Source organism: Carassius auratus, chromosome 3 (assembly GCF_003368295.1).
Source record: "Carassius auratus strain Wakin chromosome 3, ASM336829v1, whole genome shotgun sequence".
Taxonomy (NCBI): Eukaryota; Metazoa; Chordata; class Actinopteri; order Cypriniformes; family Cyprinidae; genus Carassius; species Carassius auratus.
Window position 1 is genome coordinate 19,500,203 of NC_039245.1, and position 23,339 is coordinate 19,523,541.

General features: G+C 36.3%; 1 protein-coding gene across 1 annotated transcript in view; it reads left to right on the top strand.

Annotated features, from left to right (window-relative positions):
• hs3st4 (heparan sulfate (glucosamine) 3-O-sulfotransferase 4) overlaps nucleotides 1-20,648 on the top strand; it is a 90,981-nt gene extending 70,333 nt beyond the window's left edge. Inside the window, exon 2 of the mRNA XM_026212438.1 lies at nucleotides 19,404-20,648. Within this exon, the coding sequence (XP_026068223.1) occupies nucleotides 19,404-20,058 (655 nt within the window). The 3' untranslated portion in view covers nucleotides 20,059-20,648. The remainder of the gene's footprint in view (nucleotides 1-19,403) is intronic.
• The last annotated feature ends 2,691 nt before the right edge of the window (nucleotides 20,649-23,339 follow it).

A 23,339-nucleotide genomic window follows, 5' to 3' on the forward strand; every position in this document is an offset into this window, starting at 1 on the left:
TAATATATAACACTCCATAGTTTCTACAGCTTGTGTCTGGTGATAAGCTGAGTCATAAAGTTTGCACTTAAATAAGGATGTTTAAGGATCTGTCCACAGGCTCATTCAAAGCAGCAGTGGGGGTTTATTCACTGGTGTCTTGTAACTCATTTTACTGCACAGCACTGATTATAATAGCCAGCAGAGATGCTCATGTGGGCAGATGCCATGGTGTATTTGCACTTCTCAAATAGGGTATAAGAAGTACTATTGACCCAACCGTAATCCTATAATTTCAAAGCATTCTGAATTCTTTTTTTTTTTTTTTATCTTTAAGCAACGGCCACAGAATACTATCTGTCTGCTATTCTGCAAATATACCTACCCCTGTAAAGGCTGAAATCATTTTGGAAAATTGTGAAAATTAAGGCATAATTTGATACTAAAACTCTACAAATTATTTGTTTGTTTTTAAATAAGGCAACACTTTTTTGCCGCAATAATAATACAGGGCTCTTGAGTTTTCACTCATGCTGACATTCAGGCTAATTTCATTGTGTTCTATTAGAAAGCCATAAACAAAGCAAGCAACTAAAGTCACGTAAAGTGGGTCATGGTGAAGTTATTTGATGGTTGAATGTAAAAATGAGTCAGACTGAACTCCAGTGGCACTTTTCCATGTCACTGAATAAAATGCATTTGACAGAGCAGAATCTCTCCCGAATAAAACAAAGCCAAAGGCATATTTTGATTGCAGAGTGAGATTACGGCTTTGCTTCTAGCAATAATTTGTTCTCATATTTTCTGAATTATTTTAAATATTTGACGGCAAATACACACACTGTTTTGTGAATGAAACTGAATGCAAATGTTGCAGAATTCCAGCAATTTTAACATTTCTAGCATTGCTAACATGCTAACCTTTGTTTGTTTGTTGTTTGTGTGCGTGTTTATGGTATATATATATATATATATATATATATATATATATATATATATTTATTTATTTATTTATAATAAGGGTGTGCAGCGAAGTAGGCGGAGCTTGAACCGGAACTTCATACAATTGTAGTTGCTAAGACCTGTTATGGTTTTAGAGACTTAGATTTTTCATTATCACTGAACAAATATGCAATGATTATAACATTTGTTTAAATATCTTCTAACAGTCGAAGCTGATACCATTTTATAGACAAAGTTTCGAGTGCGAGTTCGAGTCCCAATTTGTTGACCTTTCGTGATCCATAAATATTTAAATATCTTCTAAGTAAAACAGTAAAGGTTCCTATGCAGTTTAGAAATATGAAAATCTATTTAAGTAATTTCCAGGAAAGGTATGGAAAAAGGCAAGTGCAGCACTGCTATTTCATTTGCACTTATTTCATTTATAAAATTTACACTCATTTACTTTACACACTTGGTACTGCATTGTAATATTAGAGGTATATGTAAATCAACATGATTTCCTTTGGCTCACCAGCTGCTGCGTAGTTTAAAAAAGTAGGCTAGCTATTTCCCTTAAGTAATTTTCAGGTCTAGAACAGTATGGAAAAAATGAGAACAGAGTATGGAAAAATATTTGTGCTTCGACTATTTGTCCTATTCAGTGTTCTGAAGTATAAAATTAATTTCTAAAAATAAATTTATCATACAAATAGAGAGCTTTCATGACAAACATTTAGTAATCGTCTGAACAAGACTTAATTAATTCAAGGCACATTTTATCATTACGCATAAATCTTTAAGCAGTCTTAAGAATTTTTTGAATTTCACTAAACAAATGTGCATGGGCCACGCAAACCAGCAAAAGATAAAGAATCAAACATGTATGCGTAGTAGAAAATATATATGTATCTAAGCTGATTATTAGCCTACTCTTGACAGAGAGCTGGTCTGGTTTTTGAGAGACGCGCAGAGACGGCAACACGGCTGTTTGATTGGTGATCACTCAGTGCTTATTCCATTTATTCATGTATCATTTCCTAGCCTATCAGGTTTAAATCATTGCCTTTTAAATATACACAAATAGTAGAACATGTATCATGTATTATTTTAGTTGATATAGGCTACTCTTGCCAAGCTCTGATTGCTGAGAGGCAACAGCAATGCGGTGTTTGATATGCTCTCTTTTCATTCTTAAAGTTTACATTCATTCACTTCACACACTTATAATTGCGTGGAGATTTGTGTAAAATATTGCGCTGATCCCACGGCTCACCTGTTACCTAGCAAACACCAGAATGTCCTGCAGCCTCAGCCGAATATTCGGGCAGAATTATTCGTTATCCGTCATTCGTTTTTGAAGCCATTATCCTTCGGACGCACCCCGTAATTTGTTGTGTAGCGTGCCCGACGCCGCATCCAATGTAGACAGCACTGCTTTTGTTAACACACAGCTCGTAGAAACGGGCCTGGCAGCTCGCGCCAGTTCTAGACACGGTGAAAGTTTCCTGATTGTGACGGAAGGCCGAATTTACATGACACATTATAAATGAGCATAGTCTGCGATAGATACAGTGCCAAAAAGAAGAGAAGAGGATAAAGACAGAGGTAAAGAGATGTAGTGAAAGAACAATTTATTGCATAGGAGTAAGATACTATAATTTCATGGCAGTTATTTTTACCTTAAACTTAATGTTAGCAGTTGTTCTGAGTCCCCAGACTGTGATTTTGTACAATCATGTCAGTTTTAAGACGCATTTTTTATTATCACTTTTTTATTAATGTTTCACTCTACAGTTGTGCAGTTTTGGGGGATACAGTAAAGGCCAAAAGTTTGGGAACATTACTATTTTTACTGTTTTTGAAAGAAGTTTCTTCTGCTCATCAAGCCTGCATTTATTTGATCAAAAATACCGAAAAAATTTAATATTGTGATATATTATTACAATTTAAAATAATTTGTTTTCAAATTATTATACTTTAAATTATCATTTATTTCTGTGATGCAAAGCTGAATTTTCAGCATCATTACTCCATTCTTCAGTGTCACATGTGACATCCAGTCTCTCACATGATCCTTTAGAAATCATTCTAATATGATGATTTATTATGAGTGTTGGAAACAGTTCTGCTGTAATGTGTGTGTGTGTGTGTGTGTGTGTGTGTATATATACACATACATACAGTGGCAGGAGGGGCAAATGACAGACACAGTGGGCTTTTATTTAACAGAAAATAAACATAAAATGTCTAAAACAGGAAATAAATTGTTCAAAGGGGAATTTGTGTCCAAAATAAACAGGGGATCTGGTGTCCTCATTATGTTGGGGAATTGTGAAGGAGGGCAGTGTTCAGAAAGGAGGGGTCCAGGTAAGGGGTGGAGTCTGGTGGTCACACACACTCCTCTCTTCTTCACAGCGACTCGTCTTCCCTGGCCCATGGCGCATCAGGGCATCCTAACCCGTTGCCAGCGTCTTGCATGGTCTTCCATTGCAGACCATGGGTCCGGCAGCTCACTGAATCGGTCAACATTATTTATCCCTCCGCGCTCCCTTCCTAGATTCACGAGGACACCAGAATGTGTGCACGGGGGAAGAGACTGGTCTCCTGAGAAGAGGTGCGCTTGGCTTTTAACAGCCGGGGTGACGAGGCTCCATTCATTTTAGTTGTGCCTCATCACATGCCAACAGACCTGGTTGGTTCTGTGCCCCTCCTCTCTCACACACCCACTCCTGTCAGGAATCTGGAGAAGGGTGGCAATTAAGGGCGATTGATATACATACAGTACAGAATTTATAATAAAGGCTATTAAACAATTTTAGTGGTTTTGTTCAATCTTTTTCTCACTCTAAGTGTAATGGCCTCTGTTTACATGTGCGAGGTGATAATGGCAAAGTTGCTTGAAAGTATCATTTTTCATCCCCCTCTGCCTGCTGCCTAAATTAAGCTTTTTCAAGGTTGGATGTGCAGCTGGGGATCGAAGGACAGGATCTTCCATCAGCGCTTAGAGGATCTTGTTTCAGGTTAGAGAATATTCAGTGCTACTGGAGCCCTGCCTCATCCGACTCCCCCTTGACTCTGAGTTGGTTTAAGCTCACCGACTGTCCCACAATCCACAGGGGCTGCTCACATTCTCTAATCAAAGATTCACAGTCACTTCAAACGGGTGCTAAATACTGAAAATTATAATTTGACGGGTGTTCATTGCTGTATTTATTATTAATTGTTTGTGAAATGCGATGCGAACAAACTCTAGAGCTTTGAACTTACTCTCTTCTTTTCTTTTGGTTCAGTTTGAAGTGATTTATTTATAGTCAGTTATGAGTTTATGTTAATTTTTCATAAGTAGGCCTATATTCATTCATTCATTCATTCATTCGAAGCTAAAAGCATTGATTACAAAGTTAGGTTACTTCTCACTTCTAGCGGTGGTTTTATGGATTCATTCATTTATTCAAAGGCATATTTTGATAACCAAGTGAGGTTACAGCTCACTTCTATTCTATCCATGGTGTGTGTATTTATTTATTTATTTATTTATTTATTTATTTATTTATTTATTAAAATGTATCATTCATATTTTTTTTTATTAATTTATTGATTGGTTGTTTGAAACAAGGAATATGATCGGACGCTTTGAGATATTGTGTAAAAGTGTGCAATGAATGTAAATGTTTATGATTAGCTTCTCCAAGACAAAAAGAACAATCTTTGAGATTATCCTGATGACAGAAACCCTAGACAAGGATTTAATGCTCAGGTTTTAAATAATCCATAAATGAGACACATCGAATTTAAGATCTTCCTTTGGGTCATATAGATTACACAAGTTAATCTGTGTATCTGTAAAACATTATCCTTGCCTTCGCAATGTGCAATCCTCCCCTAATATCAAACCACCTCTGATGGAGAGATTACAGATATGTACAGTGGTTTATTGGAAGTGCTTAAACAAGCTATTCATTGGCCCAAGGCTTTCTGAATGCGGTGCCGAGATCCATTCTAGGATTACACATATCTAGACACATCTCTCAAATCGCAAGCCAGCGAAGTGCTCAATGACTTGGGACAGTCATTTCACAGTCGGCATGTTCTATGTCGCTCCCTCTGAAGATAAAGAATGATTTTTTTTCTCGTTTATTGAGCCGACACAGCATGCTGCTAGGAGATATTATGCAGGAATTTGACAGGAGAGTACACCGCTAGAAACCATCGAGCAACAGCAGTGCAACATTGCACAAAACAGGGTTGCAAGTGACGCAGTGAAATTGAATTGTACATCTCATGCTTTGATCCATGGCATCATCAAATATACATGAAAACCAAGTCTAAAAAGAGGGCTAAAACAGCATTAGTCTACAGTAGCTCAGAGCAAGGTATAGAAAGACAATTAAACTGGAGAATGAAGGTGTCCAGTTATTACTGATTAGTTATTACTATTGTAATCTGGGTTTTGTGTTCTGATGCTCTTTGAAAGACCAAACTGCTCTCATTGCTTTGCATTGATTTTTTCATTGGTTGAACACATTGGCATGTTTTATGTCAACAAGAACTTTTGGCAAGAACTTTTTTCTTTTAGGTTTAATGTTTACAGTAATTTCGCATAAAAATGTTGCATCATCCAGAGCTCTATAAGCCAGAGTGCTCCATATATTGCATGTGTAGGTAGAGATGAATGATTGACATTTGGCAACAGAGAGTAAACAGGTGTTGCTCTCCATATGCTGCGGCAGACCACATGACAAATGTGTTGCCTGAATTTCCATCATGTTTGTTTTACACTTACGCGAGTCCCTTGTCTGCAAGACAACCGCTACAGCTTTAATTAACCCAGAAATCCCTCACGATCGCACCTGCAACTCTTGAAGAGAAGAGTTTTCATCATCAGTTGACAGAAAACCTGCTTGTGGAGTCCTTAAAATGTACATTTTTTTTAAAGCAATTGATTTTCTCGCAGCGCTATTTGTGGCAGTAAAAGCACAATTTGGATTACCAAACGTTCCAGTAATAGTTCAGCTTAGCTTTTAATGGAGCAGCTTAGTCCTTCAGTACGTGATTATAGTGTTCTTAGCAGGCTCTTTCCATGACGCCAGATGTTCACAAATAAACACCACCACACGATCATGTCTCTGTAAAAGCTAATGCAATTCTAGCCTGGATTTTAGTGACCCCTTTATTTTGGTTTTATTAAGACGCTTACAAGAGCTCTTTAATTAGGAAAAGTTAGTATAAACCTGCTCTGCTGTCAAAAAGAGAAAAGGTCAAAACTCACTCCTCACTTATGCAAAGCTGCCCTTGTGAAAAAGAAGTGTGCTTAGCTATATTTAAAGATTATTTGTATGGTACTTTAAATACACTATATATATATATATATATATATATATATATATATATATATATATATATATATATATATATATATATATATATATATATATATATAGTAATAAATAATAATTAAAAAAAGATAAAAGAAAGTAAACAGATCTGTGATTTCTAGGTTAAACTACAGTGAAGATGTTCTCTTGAAGTTGCAGTACACACAAGATAAAAAGAGACAGTGACATTTAAAAGTTGAATGACAACACTGCATGCACATTAGTTCAATGCTTTAATATTTTTCGCCCTTAAAGCATAACAAAGGTCAACAACGCATTAAGGAGCCTGAAAAACTCACACAGAGCATGGATTAGTAAAGTCTTAGTTCCATTCTCTTTTGTGTCACTCTTTTAGACTGGTTTATATTAACACTTCACTCTACTCTTGTTTTTGAAAGAGAAAAGCTCTTTTCAAATAAATTTAGCAAATAACCCCTTTTTGGATTGGGCTCCACAAATCTGAGTACACTGAGAAAATTTAATATGTAATTTTACCTTTAATTTTATGAATAAAAAAAAAAAAGAAAGAAAGAAAAAAAAATCATACCTTCACTCATGAGTGGAGGGTCTGAAAACAAGTCAAGATAGAATATTGAATGTTTCTATATAAAGGAAGTTGAAAAAAGAAGGTGGTTTTCATGCTTTTTATTGAAGTGAATGTTTCTCAGTTTTATCTTTGAAAGTCATTTTCTGTAGAGGCACATATTTTCTTGGCTCTTTGAATATTTTCCAGGCAGTAAGATTAACATGTAGTATCCAAAGCAACTTACAGTGCATTCAGGGTTAGATTTAATTTTTATCCACAACCTTTTGCACTGCTAACACAATGCTCTTCCACTGAGCCACAGATACAGATACAGTTCATTGAAACCATGTTGACATTTATGTTGTCATGCTATAGGGGTAAGTTTCCACAATGATAGCTGCCCACAATGGTAGGGTTTTTGTATATATTTTTTATCAAAATTTAACCATTAAAATGATTCATGGAACAGCAAAAAAGTAATGTGTGTAAATTTTATTTTAGCCATCAAATATTGCATGGAATTCATTTAAAACATTTAAAATGGATGTGACAAATTGAACTGAGAACACAGAACGTTTTGGTTTAAATTTGCCTTCATCATATGGTGGACTCTTGCCTGAATGTATAGTTAAAGGGTTTAGCAAAACTGGCTCAAAAAATAGAAGGAGGGAGAGAGAGAAGGGGAGAAATATTTTAATTTAAAAGTGGTCAGGAGTTCATTTTCATGCTGCAAATCACTTTCACCAAATAGCAGAAGAGACAGAATACTTTGATTTTATTTCAATAATGACTTCTACAGTGATATCTAAATGGCTCACCCATTGTGCATTGTTAGTGAAAATATGAATCCACTGCGCCTAGATTTTCTCAAAGGCTAGTAATTCCCAGTCTAGCGAGCCCGGGCAGGGAAATTGAGAAAATACATCACGGTTGAGAGAAATGTTCCGTAGTATGTGAAGTTAGAGCGGTGGAGTGTCATTGGTGGTACGTAGCTGCTCCCAAATGCTGCTTTGCACAAAGCTATTATAAGTAAGTGCACTGGACAAATGGGGTCCTGTGATGCTGACTCAAGCAAATATCAGACTCAGTGGAGTGCCTGCAGACAAACAGCACTCTAAAAGTGCTGTTGTGCTTCAGAGGACTTCAGCACATCAGACAAACAATGGCATATGACAGTATACTTTGGTCTTATTTTGTTCACAGAGGCAGACTGCGTCCTCCTTATTTTATTTATGGGCTTTTTGCCTTTTATTAAATATAACAGTATAGAGAGAAGGAATTATTTGAAAACTAGAAGGGGAAGGAAGAGCAGGGCATGATGCAGCTCAGACTTGAACCAACACCCAAGTGTTGTAATCTTGTCACTTTTGATTAGTTTAATGCATCCTTTTTGTTAACAATTTATTTTAAAAAAAAATTATTACTGACCTCAAACATCTGTAGAATAATTAAATACACTTTAAAATAATAATAATAATAATAATAATAATAATAAACAGACAGCTACATTTAGGAAAATTTCTTAGCCAGTGTTGATATATGAGACAACATGTGATCAGTTTGATGAGTTAATTGTCATATCATGTAAATAATTTGCTTATAATCTCGAATCAGTTGACAGCTCTAATTGTCTCCTACACAATGGATCATGACACATGGAAGAAACGACACGGTGGATTCATGCTACATTTCTTCTCTGGTGTCAGTCTGTTATCATGGATTGGAGCCATATGGAAAAGTCCGATTTTTAATGTGTGGGTCTACACGGATATCCCCTTACTAATGAACGCCTGTAACTCCTGTCACTCATGCAGAGTAGGAAAGCTGTGGTGTTATCATTCATGGGCAGCAGTGCAATCTCTCTCAGTACCTGGATGAGTGCTCATCGCTGTTTCTTTTTGGCAATAAAATCTATCACGTCCAATCTGTCATATTAATCAGTTCTGCTTAACTGAACCATATCAGCTAGATTTTCTGGATAGAAATTTTAGCCTTTGCCTCTATTGTACCCATGTGTGACTTCCACTGTGCTTTTTTCTCCTTTTTTTTTTTCAGATGGCAATAATTTTCAATTGCATCTTGGTAAAATACTAAATGACTGATCAGTGTGCTTGTGTAGTCTCTGGCGCTATATAGAAGGAACCAAATGTGGCTTCTACTTGTTTTCATAATTGCCTCACCAATCACAGGATATTGAGGGCTATTGTGAGGAAATTGTACGCGCGTAGCCCAAAGCGCTTTTCTCACCCCCATTGAAAGCAACATAAACAAATGCAAATTCTGAAAGTACCTGCATACATATTCCGCTGAATGGCATGTTTCTAGTGCCATCTAGGCTGTGTGAGTGATAAAATGTGAAAAGAAAATTCGCTTCTGCTCTCCCTTCAAGACTAAATTCATAAATAAAGCCTAATGCTCGGAGGTGTGGTGCTTTCCTCTGCAATTTCTCGTTAAAATGATGTTGCGAGGGAAAACAAGCTAATTTACAAGGTGATATAAAGGCTGGTTTCATGGAGCAATTATCAGCTTTATGGTGATATTCCACAGATCCATAAAGCTTCTCCTCTGGTTCATTTCATCACGCTCAGCATGTCCAAGAGGCTCATAAACATAGCTTTAGATCTAAGTGCAGCAGGCTGGCAGGATGGGTAGCGATGCACTGTGCTGCCTCGCTGTTGGACGTAGAATGGCCTTCTGGGGATCGCAGGAGGAGAGAACAGAAAAGGTTTTTTTGATCAAGACCAGCTGTCAGTTTTCTCCTAAACTGTTTCTTTGAAGTGAACAGTTCTCTGGGAAGTGGAAGGGATTTTACTTGCAGTGGGGAGAATGTGTTGTTGTCTTAATTACTCGCACCTCTCTCCATGCAACTGATAAACTGACTGTTCTGCAGCTCTCTTAGCACAACATCAGTCAGCCGGGTGAGAGCGCAAAGGAAACAGAGGCACAACTGTCTGGGGAACTGTCGTAGGTGTCCTGTCAAGTCTCTTGGCTTTGTTTTCAGAAAGCCATTCTATTCACCCCATGAGAAAAGAAAAACAATTCCCTGTGTGTTTTGGGCCTCTTCATATCATACCAAAAATCTAAATGTGCTTCAGTGCTTGTAGTGAGATTGTGTGTTAAGCATTTGGTTTTTCACTTTTTACTTCATTTTGTAGGATCTAAAAATTAAGTTGTGCTGTACAGCCACAGTATTGAAAAGTCATATATTTCTGAATCCTTTATATCATATAGTGACATTTTTGCTATTGTATTAGATGCATCAACCCTATACTGAAATCTGTATACCATTATATTGATAATTTAAGTAAAAATGGCAAAAACCAACTAAACCATTTTTTCATATGGTAGTTTTTTTTTTTTTTTCATTGATACTGCCAACACATGAATAACATACATTTTATTGTCTATGCAAATTAATGTAAATGAACATGTTGTAGAACCACATTTTAGGTCAAGTACATGATACCATGTTAAAGTGGGATGTTAAAGTGATATAAAAAATATGAAAATTATTCACCTTCGTCATTCCAAACCTGACTACTTTTTCTCTGCTGAACACAAAATAAGATATTTTAAAGAACATTTCACCTGTTTTGTCAAAAGTCAGTTGGGTCTAAACCAACACTGGCAACCACGTTTTTTTTTTTTTTTGTTGTTTGTTTGTTTGTTTGTTTGTTTGTTTTTGTTTTCAAAATATTTGATTTTGTTTTCCATAGAAGACAGAAAGAAACAACATGTTGGTAACATAATGTCAGGATTTATGGGTGAACTAACCCTTTAGAGATGAAGTGTGTAATTGTTTAGCATTAAAATACTATCTGTGACTAATATACAAAATATAACGTTATAATAACATGTTATCTCAGATTAATATACATAAATGACTATAAATCTAAAAACCATTGATTCTACCAAAAGGGTAAAGTCTCTTCAGTGTAAAAAACAAACAAACAAAAAACACCTTTTTTAGAAAGAGCTTTAGGTGGGACTATCAGATTGCATTACAGTGGTAAATCTGGGGAATTTTTTTAGCTTTTTCATTTTTCACATTTGACCAAAATTCTTTTCATCACTTCACAGACTCACAGATATATATTGCAGCTACACTATATGCTGGATTGGTTTATTGTTGCCAGATATTGCTTGAATGCCTCCCATATAATTACAACAAAGTTTTATGTCTTCGAGCGGTTCAGTGTTGCACTCAATGACTTGTTTTTGGGAAAGTGTTGCTCTTGTTATTGACTTCTTTTTGAATCTCTGCCATGAGCCCCTCCCTCATCCTGTTCTCCTGAAACAGGCAGGTGTTTCTGCCTTTACATCCCCTTGATAAACAACCAAGGTACATGCAGAGCTGTTGTGGGAAACATTGTGAGTGGAAGTATTCAGATTTATAAAAGGACAGGGTTATCTCACTGTGGGGAGGGAACTCATGCTGCTTTGAATGTAATTTTTGGTGGACAAAATTGTGATTTTAATTGTTTTTGATGTAATTATTTTCTTAAAAAATATTGAAAAGATAAATAAGCATAATTAGTAAAAAATATTTTAATTTTGATGTTTAATCACAAACCTTTTGTTGGATTTTATTTATTTATTTATTTATTTTTATTACACGTCTTATTTGCGCAATTCAAATGTTAAATGAGAATTTTTGTGCAGAACTGAGCAACTCGAAAACTTGAATAACAATAAACAAACTTCAGTCAAAATTGTGAACAATATAGCCCTTAAAATGTCTAATGCATCTCTGCGTCCAATGTAAGTTTTTCATATCTGCCTTGGAGACTGGAGAGTGATTTAGAATATGCATTTGGAGAATAACCTCAGAAACACCTGTGTAAAATAATGCCCCTGGATCATGCATTATCTTTCTCTGTCTTGTAGATCACAGCAAGAGGCAATTAGAATGCTTTTAACTTCAAAGCATAAAGAGGCAATATAGTTTTTGCGCTCTGAAAGCAACATTCCCCCAATAATGATGTTCATTAAAATGCTATACCTTCTACTTCACTGTGCCATTTGCCTGGTAAATGCAAAAAATTCACACACAACATGAATTTCACGATAATTAATGCACCGTGGATTTTATTTTTATTTTGTTTTGTTTACCGAACTGAAAAATTCAGTCCACATCAAATGATCCAAAGAGGTACCGGAGGAATTTATCTTATTTAATTCTAGTTGTCCTAAGCATGTTTATCCAAGCGTTATGCAAGCACGGCAAGGCCTATAGACAAATAGCTCAGGTATATATTATGCGATTTGTGTGAGTAGGTAAACAGCAGATGGCAAAGGAAGCCTTTTCAGCCCCTCACGCTGTATTTACCTGCCCACCCGAATGACCCGTGTCATGCTGCACTCTTCATGCAGGCATAAGCAATTGTTAGCCATTTGTATCTGTTTTTCTCTCCGTTCCAGCTGAGCGCAAGGCCAGCCGAGTCATCCGCGGCGCTTAGGAAAATTAGCTTGTTTATCAGCATTCTGTTTTCTTTTCCACCTCTCCCTCCCTCTGACATTTTAAATGTACACCATCCATGACTGATTCACTCACAATCAAAATGAGTTCGACCTCAATCACAAATGAAGGTATCGCGCCTCTGTAATCTCCATATTTTTGCAATTACACATATAATGAGTTGCATCGAGCCTGATGAGGACAATGGCCAGTTATGCGCTCTTGTTAAATGAAGAAGGTTACCTTGAGCATCAGTCATCTGTCCTTTTGATAGAACATCTCGTCTAGAGAAGTATGTGTTGTTATTAAACATTGAGGCATATGCTGCCCGTTGCGCCTTTACTTTAGATGCAGTTTACATAGGTGAATACAAGGTGATTCATTCTGGGTTTTTTTTCCCCCATTTTGCTCGTTCTCAGCAAGGTTTTCTTTTTATATTTTTTTTTTCTTTTTGTGAGCAATCAAACCCCCATCCTGATCATCTTGTGTGCTTCATGGTGAACTTTAAACAGCAACTCCTGAAGACCTTGAGAGGGCAAAAAATCTTTAGTTATTCATTAGAGCAGTGAAGAAGTGTAGAACATTGATGGAATGGAATGAAAACGAATACTCTTTCTATTCACTGTGCTATCTACAGACGTGTTTTATATCCCATTACTGCTCTAGAAGTGGCCACAGCTCTATAGCATGTTGAGCAAAGCATAATCCATTGGGAAATTACCCATCAGAAGTGCAATACTGTTACAGAAATGAAATTACAGAGGCACTTGTGAGCGAGAGCGTGCATGCGTGTGCTGAGGGGCATGGAGGATATATGTACTCCATTTGATGTGTTCCACAAGGAGAATTCGAATGCGGCCCAGAGAGATGCTCATTTAAAATGTGTCCAACATGCAATGATTGATTGGCTTGTGCTATCACCATATTTGAGCAGGAGCGACAGCTGTCACATCTGAAGACATTCTGTATGTATGTATTGAAAGGGACAACACTAAAATCAACAATTTCACTTCATAAACTGTTTTATAAGAATAACTATAAATTATATATAACTATATTATAGTAATAATTATAAATGTTAGCATTTATGAATGAAAATTTTTGAAACACTTTACTTGAATCCTTTATATCAGGGGTGTCATACTCAATTCCTGGAGGGCCAGAACCCTGCAGAGTTTAGATTTAACTCTAATTAAACACACCTGATCCAACTTATCAAGTCCTTCAAGCTAATTTGAAAACTACATGGTATTGGTGGTGGAACAGGGTTGGACCCAAACTTTGCAGGGCTCCGGCCCTCCAGGAATTGCTATTATAAGGAATTTTATTATAATTTATATAAAAGTAATTGTGGCGAGTGGGGCGGGGCCGAGAGGCGTGGGAACGAGGAGTGAGGCCAGGTGTAGTGATTGAAGATGAGCTGCACCTGCGCCCCACCGCCGGTATCGAGTCCCACGTAGGAGATGGAAGGATATAAGACTGGAGCGACGACCGTGAAGGACGAGAGAGGACCAGGCCTGGGACATTATTTTATATGTTTGCTTTTTATTTATGCACACCAGTCGTCCGTGAGGGGCTGGTGCGCCGTTTTGTTTATTTTTCAATTATTAAAATGTTTTGATTGTGCGCCGGTTCCCGCCTCCTTCTTCCCGATGAATATGGAGATTTGAATATCGTTACAGTGATTAAAGGGGATATATATATATATATTTACTTACTCTCAAGTCTGAAAACTACTCATATACACCTTGGATGGCCTGAGGTTAAGTAAATTTTCATTTCTGGGTGAACTACTCCTTTTATTGACCCTTCAGAGAGTTTGAATGACAGGTGATCTGACCAATCATAACACAGAATCTGCCATTTTTGTCCGACAAATAAACCAGACTGGAGAGTAGATGGACTTAGGTGAACTTGAAAAATAATGTGTATTGACGTCTTTCTGCAGCTTTAAACAAGATTAAACATGTTTATTTTGCACAGTAACTAGTAAAGACAAAGAGCTGATCGGTTCACATTAGGCTGGCCATTCGTGCCATTTTCGCAGGACACGTCCTGGCCAGGATTTCTATATTGCCTAAAATATCCAGGTTTTGGCTTTGATTTCCTGTTTAGATACTTAATGACGGTAATGATCATTTGACCAATAACCTGCCGAATTTGTACGTAAATCGACCAATCGTGGTGCGTGAGAAGGTGGGATCTACAGAGAACGGTCAAAGCGATGCAAATACGTGTACATTTTAGTGTCGGACTGGAAAGCAGCATTGAGCAGACTGATCGGTGTATGACATCAAAGTAATGTGAGAGCGATTCAAAAGCCCAAGAAGCCATTGGTCTGTGCAGCGCAAACAAAGCCAAAACTTGGATATTTAAGGCAATATAGAAATCCTGGTCAGGACGTGTCCTGCGAAAATGGCACAAATGGCCACCCTAGTTCACATGCCGCCTGACCTGAGGTGCGAGTGATCTGTCACATCACATTAAAAAGCCACAAAACTATATTTATTGTTTGAATTTCTTACAAAATGAAAACATTTCATACCAAAATAAACTTGTGCTGTTTTGTCTGTTGGCGTGTTGTCAGTTTCCATGGCTTGTCAGATGTAGCAACTGTAACAAAGGGGGGCCAATCTTTGCAAAGGGTCAATTATGCCTCGTAATGTACCTTATAAAACGTGGTATGATGTCATGAATAACTTAAACAACATTTTAATATAGATGCATAATACACAGAAACACTTACGAAACATAATGCATTAAAACACAGGACAGATAACCAATTTTTGATGTAACAAGGAATATGCAGATTTTATGATGGATTTTAATTTTACAATACACACAGTCATTTTTAGCAACAACAAAAAAATCCCAAGATTTCACCTGTGAACTGAGGTACAGTTCCATATAATACAATTTCATGGACAATGCTTATATTTCAGTTCCACAATCCCACGGCATCTATATAATAAATGAAGTTTGTACGAGGTGCTGCAGTATGGGTGTATGAAACAGTGAATACAGTATCCAGTCTATTGTGAGAATGTGTGCTACTTCTGCACATTACTGTGCACTTTGAACCTTCAGCTGTGTTTGCAACCTTTTTTTAATCCAATAGGTTTTATAACATGAATGCAGGATGAAAGAACACCTTTCTGAAATATCATTTAAGATATAAGTTCCAGATATAAGTATCCTTCAACAAAAAATGTAATCCCCCCTCATCTACAAGCACACTGACAATTGGCTATCCAGAAAGTCTAAAATAAATGAGGTTGTCAGATTGTTTTGTAGAAAATAACAAATATATTGTTAATGACGATATAGCCAGGTGATTCTGGTGATGATGAATTACAGATTGTACATTGTACTGAAAGTAACAAAGCAGCTGATTTTCTCCCATATGATGTTTACAATGTGGAACCAAAGGTTATTGCTCTTTTCGTCAGTAATGCCCCAGAGTAATATGATTTTTTGGAGTAATATCATAGCAGTAAATCCAGCCCATCAGCCGTGAGGTTGGAGGTCTGACCTCTTCAATGCCCTACTTGTTGAAAAATCAGATAATATGGTGTTAGCAAAATAAGAATGGATAACTTGCGTTCTTACCCATTGCTTGTTGTTGAATATGGTAAATGTAGTAATAATAATGAGGAGCAGTTGGTGGCAATTTGATGGGAAATAAGAGTCCTTACAGAGAGGTTCAAGAGAAAGAGTAAGAATGAATTACTTTTCAAAAACACATATACTTCATTTACCTTGACTTCACACAAAAGTTCTGTTGTTCAATGTGAAGGTATGGAAAGCTTTTAAAGGAATAGTTCACCCATAAATGAAAATTTGTTGAAAACGTTCTCACCCTCAAGCCATCCGAGATGGTGAGTTTGTTTCTTCATCAGAACAGATTTTCTCCAAATTTCAACTTTTCTACATTTCGGATGGCCTGAAGGTGAATACTAATTTAAATTTTTGGATTGACTTTTTTTGAATGTGTCTGTAGTTCTGGGTAAGTGTGTGCAACCAGGTATTTAAACTCAGATATTTTTTGTTTGTTTGTTTGTTTCTGGCAGGTTTAACGAATTAATTTATTTATTTCTGTTCTGGTAAAAGCAAGAAAAGGTCAAACACAACAAAAAAGCTAACATTTCAAGAATTACATAATAAATAGAGCAGATCATTTTGCCAGGCTTCAGCTAAAGACCTGCTCTTTAACCCTTGTGCTCTAAAGTATGACCTTTAACGCCTGTAACGCTTTCAATTCAGTCAAAATAGCTTAACAATAGTTTGGCTTTGAGCGGTTGAGTCCATGCAGCCACAAAATATCTTGCATTTTTACCACTTTTTTTCCAAAGCCAGGGCCGGCGCGTGCCTATAGGTAGCCTAGGGTGGCAGCTCAGCCAGGGCGGCAAGAGAGAGAGAAGGCGAGAGAGAGAGAGAGAGAGAGAGAGAGAGAGAGAGAGAGAGAGAGAGAGAGATATTAATTTATTTATTTGTTTTACATTAAGTTACAATTATTGCACTTATATCAACAGCATATTTATCCCACTCCAGTTGTATAAATTTAAATGAACTTTAAATTTTAAATAAAAATTCCTGCCCAGCCGCTCCCTGCCCCCACCCCATTTAGAGTAGCATCAATTAGTATATGCGTGCAACATACTTGCAACATATGTATATTCAAAAATGTCAAAACTAATAAAATGATCTGTTCATGAGTACAAAAGACGACAGCTTTTAAAAGAGTAAGCACTGGAGAAACAAAGCGGCTCCATTTTGAAATTCATTGCCTCTGGAAGTCAAGAGGACAGCATAGTCAAAATCAGCAGTGACCATGCTAATGACAGCGAAGTTGTGGACGTTGCTAGTAATGTGCTGGAGGAGGCAGACAGAGGGGCGGCACGATCGTGCTCTGCCTAAAGCGGCTTTCGTCCCTGCCCAAAGCTGGTGTTTTTCTGTTTTGTGGACTACTAAATGTACATTATAAAACTACTGTAGCTTTTAGTTAAATAAATAGTGATGTAACTTTGTAGATGACATTGTTATTAGTGCAAAGTTCAAGTCTTTGATTTATTTATATCATTAAATATTTTTAACTAATATGTATTCAAAATTTTAGTTTTAGCATATGTTGAGATTTAATGCTGTCACTCTAATCCAGATTCATTCATTCAAAAAGACTCATTGATTTTAAGAGAGAAAATCTCTTTTAAATTATGAATTGTCTAATTAAGTTATAAACTATATTATCTGATTATATTATAAGTTCTGTATTTTACATAATTTACTTCCGCAACACTGCCAATATTATAATTTTATATTTGTATTTATTTATTTATAGGCTACTGCATGAAGTTACGCTTATTTTAGTGAATGTTATGTAGAATTTCAATGTGATGTCTGTGTTTTTTTTATTTTTGTGTGTGTGAACTGATGAGTTTCATAGTGTCTCAATTACATATAACTGAAGGCAAATTAATTATGTAGTCATAAATTTAGGTCAAATTCTTGTTGTGAGATTTAATGAGGGATCATACTGAATAGATCAGTATGAATAGATCATAGAGGAGAGAGCTTGCTAAATATTCATTTGTTTTTCACTCTTGAGGCATGGATCACATTGCAATATAAGCCCAAAACAAAGATAAATATGTATTTAATTTCCTTAATTTATGAATGACTCTTTCCTAGCACACCGATTCATCTCTCAGAAACACAATGCTTCATACGGTGACAAACAGCTGACTTTAATCACTCATATCACACATCAGACATATCACTCAAAGCAAATATACATCTCTTATTACAAAAAAAAAATGGCATAATTAATATGCTGTTCTTTCAGTGAGGCATCTGAACATTACATCAGAACAAGAAGAGCAGAAAAGGGCATATGGTGCCATTTTAAAGCAGTAAAAATATGTGATATTTGACAGATGTCTGGATTTTAAATGTATTCATTTTAACAATACTGCAGCAACATATGTTGTTGTTGTTAGCAGATTCGTTTCCAATGTTTTATAAACATCTAACCTGGTACATATATCATAAAAATGTGTCAAAATGTCAATTTATATCATAGGCTTTAGGATTATTTTCAGTATGAATAACTATCGTAATGCCAGCACAAAAATTAATAAATATACCCTTGCCTGTAAGTAAATTTCATCTAAATGTTATGACATTACTTTTTAGTAGATTTAGAAATCATTTGTTCTGAGTTAAAAGTGTTTTATCTCACAAAACCTAGAAGAGATTTCCATTTGAGTCCTTTTGTAATGTATTTATTTTTAATATGCATTTTTAAGATAAAATAAGAATCAACAGTAGAATGTTTTCACTGTTTTGCAATTTAATAAATAAATAAAAGAATGAAAATGAATGCTTCAATGTCCAGACTGTTATTCTGATACCAAAAATAAAAGCTTAAGAAGTATTTCAGTTTGCTATCAGTTTACTATTGTTAAAAGTATGTTGTTGTGTGCTAAATGCATAAATGCAAATGTAAACATAAAAAAAAGTGGGTTAATGAAAATGTCTGATATTTACACAAGATTATTTTTCTTTCTTTCTTTCTTTTTTTTTTTTTTTTTTTTTTGAACATTTACTGTTTAGGTGTGGTATCTGGAAAATTATACCGCAAGGTTACCTAACTGCCACACACAATGAACACACACACACACAAAAAAATGTTAAGAAAAAGTCTTTGTACTTGTTGGGACAGAGTGAAACATTCTGAGTAAATGTATGATAAAACAATACCCCAGGCTCAGCAGTATTAATGATATGCAGTGAACTCATTATTAAAGTTCCAAAACAGTGCCAGGAGTAACACAGATGGAGTCAATTAAGCAACGAGTGCTTGTACACGTACACGTTTCATCTCTGGGCTTTTATCTCTTGTATGTTACTTTGTGGCTGTAATTAGCTGTACGCTTCTACTTGCAACATTATGTCCAGGGATAATAACTGCTGTTTTCATGTGTGATTTCAAATAGTATAGCACTTACTCATTGAATCAATTTTGCACGTACCATGTCCTTGGTTATTGCATTTAATAATGAAGACATGTGCATCGTGTTAACTGCTTCATGCTAATTTGCTTCTCTCACTTCTGGTGCAGGGAGCTGATGCCGTCTACTCTGGAGGGACAGATCACAATGGAGAAGACACCCAGCTACTTTGTGACAAACAGTGCCCCGAAGCGAATCCACTCGATGGCGAGAGACATTAAGCTAATCATAGTCGTCCGCAATCCAGTGACCAGAGCCATTTCGGACTATACTCAGACACTCTCCAAGAGGCCTGAGATACCGACTTTTGAAGTGCTGGCATTTAAGAACCGAACTCTGGGCCTGATCGATGCGTCGTGGAGCGCCCTGCGAATAGGGATCTATGCTCTTCACCTGGAGAGCTGGATGCAGTATTTCCCGCTTTCGCAGATGCACTTTGTCAGCGGAGAGAGACTTATCGTTGATCCGTCCGGCGAGATGGCAAAGGTGCAGGATTTCCTGGGACTCAAGCGTATTGTTACTGACAAACATTTCTATTTCAATAAAACCAAGGGATTCCCTTGCTTGAAGAAGCCAGAGGACAGCAGTACCCCACGTTGCCTTGGCAAGTCCAAGGGCAGAACTCACCCCAAAATAGACCCCGATGTCATTCGTAGACTGCACAAATTCTACAAGCCCTTTAACATGATGTTCTACCAAATGACAGGGCAAAACTTTGAGTGGGAACTGGAGGAGCATGGCAACTCGCCTGGCTCTCGGGACTAAACCGCTGCTGCTCTCTCCACCACCAGCCTTCCCTCCATCCCTCATCGTTCCCTTGGTCCGTGCTTCAACACGCCAAACGATCATTGCTGTCTTTGCGAAAGTGTGTGTACCCATAGCAAGAGTGCTAATCTGCTCTTTCAACCCCCAATACCAATGGTGTTTATGATGGCAAATGTTCTTGTACATATTATCCCGAATATAAATATATTTATATTTGTCAAAAGAGGATTTTATTCGTTTTCTTCAGAATAAGTTGCTATATGAATCATGTCTTCTATGATGATGCATGCCATGAGTTAAGTGTCCTTACCCACCGTCACCCTGAGGGTTTTATTTTTTGATCTCCCACTCTCTATTTCTCGCACACAAGCAGTGATTGCAGTGCAACTGTGGAATCTGAAGAATAGAAACAACAATAATCAAATGCAGATCTTATCAATACAGTAAACCTCTAAAATGAGAAAGCTTCAGTAATTTCTGCCCGATTTTATGAATACAGTTTTGTTTTGTAGCTAATAAAAATTCAGATAGTTGGGTCCCAAAGCTTACACTTCTATATGCATTTTATTATTATTATTATTATATCATATATTTAATATTATAGTATGCAATACATTATCAGAATGATAGTTGTACTACATATATTTAACATAAAAAAGCATTTATTTTCAGGCAACAGGCTTTTGGACCTTACCTCTTTAATAAATTAGCTTGAAGAAATGCACTACATGCAGTACTTTTTTAAATTCTTCAATTTGATAAAATGTTCACTTACACTACCGTTCAAAAGTTTGGGTCGATCAGACATTTTTTTTTTGTTTTTTTACATAAAATTCACAGTGACTGCATTTATTTGCAAAAACAGTAATATCATGAAATATTATTATAGTTTAAAATAACTCTCAAAATATATTTGAGTATATTTTAAAAGGTAATATATTTTTTTTAATGACAAAGCTAAAATTTCAGCATCATTACTTCAGAAATCATTTTAATATGCTGATTTGATGCTCAATAAACATTTCTTTGTATTATCTATGTTAAAAGTTGAGCTGCTTAATATTATTTCTATATTGGAAACCATGACACATTTTTTTCAGGATTCTTTGATCAATAATTTTATTTGCATTTATTTTTATTAATCTTTTGTGACATTATAAAAGCATTTACTGTCACATTTAATCAATTTAATGCATATTGTAGAACAGAAGAATTAGTATTAAAATCATTAATTTTACTGACCCCATACTTTTGAATGGTTGTGTACTAAGTATAGTAATAAAACAGACTTTTAGACATCTACATGCTACTACCATGGTTTTCTTTGAGGTATCTTGAACTATTAATATTGTTAATCATTCATTACCGTGGTATATACATTAATGTATCAAGGTTACATACAGTATTGTGTGAGTGTGGATTCAAGGAATGTCGAGGCTCAGAAATGATATGTGATTATGGTATGTAAGTGATTTAGCAGTATCTAGTTTTTTTTATATAATTTCTGACACTGTGCAACATGGTTAATCACAACCTCAAGAATGATTCCATCTCTTATGCGAGTTGATCACAGCCAGTGAAACTGTCATTATCACACTCACAGCTTATTTCAGAAAAATCCAAAGTGTTGCACAAATGCTCCATTCCTGGGTCTAACCCTTCACATTTTTTTAAAGCGGTCGCTGGCATAGTGATACAGCAACATGATAATGAGTGTAGCAGCAATGCTTGTGGAGGGAGCAGCAGGGAGTTACCAAACATCTGCTGTAACAAAGTCCTCTGTCATTATGAACAAATGGGATATTAAAAGAGATGCCTGTGAAAATCATAAAAGAAGTGACATTTTTGAATGTGCAACCCACCTGATGGATTCATTTCAGGTTCATGTTAAAGAACCACTATGACAAATGTATTTCTAAGGATCACTGCATTGATCTTGATGCTAAATGCTTTATTTTGTTACCAAAAAAAAAAAAAAAATCAATTTTATTTTCATAAATACACTTTTGTTATATACTGAGTATAAATTGCTCACTTGATTCAGAGCACCAAATGTTTCTCAGTTGAAATCTGCCAATGTGTTAGTCTTGGCCATTCATAACCCAAAGCAATGTTGCTCAATCGCCTTCATCTCAGATGGTGTTGTCATACATTTAATATTATGCAAAGCACTACTGCATGACCTATTCATGCCTAAAACTACTCTATAAAACCACTCAATACTTATTTATTAAGTATGTGTTGTGCTATCCGAAAATTTAACCACATGACTCCGAGTCTCAGCTGAAAAGAGCGTTACTTGAATAGCAAGCAGTGATTAAATGAAACAGCCCATTGGATAATTTTAAGAAAACATTAATTATATTTGTGCTATGACATTTAAAGTAAACCCTCAGGATACATAACTGGGATAAAGCAAATCTCACTAGCCTCACATTTAGAGTTTATTATTTTCTGTTCTTAATTGATCACAAACATTCAGGCCAGAATGAACTTAAGTCACTTTCCCCAGTTAACTTATTCCACAGTCTGTGGTTTACACAAATCTGGCTTGTTTGATAAGAAATGGACAGGGTGTCATTGCATATTCAACATTGCTTTCGCATACACATGGTTTTCCAATTCCCCCTCCATTCAATCTGTCTGCTGTGCCTCTGAGCTATTTAGCAACTTCGACAATCAATGCAGCCAATAAATCAATCAGCACAGTCTTAATACACCTCCCTCGCCGTGTACCGACCCTCCCTCCGCACACCTCTCTGGCCGTGCGGCACTTGTTGTATGTTCTCAGTGCTAAGCTGGAGTGTTTTTCGACCCGGGGGGAATGACAGACCTGGGAGATAGTTACACAGAGCAATTGGTTCAATCAGAGAAAGCGCTGTGCTGCCCTTTTATATCCCCCTGACTGAACACTGAAGCCTGAACCACAATATCCCAGGTCACCCGTTCTGCTTTGAGCCTCAGCTGTGTAGCTGCTGAAAAGTGCTCTGATTTCAACTTTCTCTTTTCCATGCAACACATCTCCATTCTTCCCAAGACACTGGATCTGTGGAGTAAGACAGGTGGGAACCGACTGGCAGCTTTTTCTTTCTCTTTCATTTATTTATTTTTAATTTATTTATTTTTTGAAGATTTGCACAAACAAAGCAGTGCTAATGTAAAATTATGGTTTCCAAAAACTGTGTCCTAACCATGCATAACGTGATAAACTATTAAAGGTTTCTAATTGCTTTCTCACAACAAGAGAAATTTCGGAGATGTTATGAGTTCTATTTTTGTGG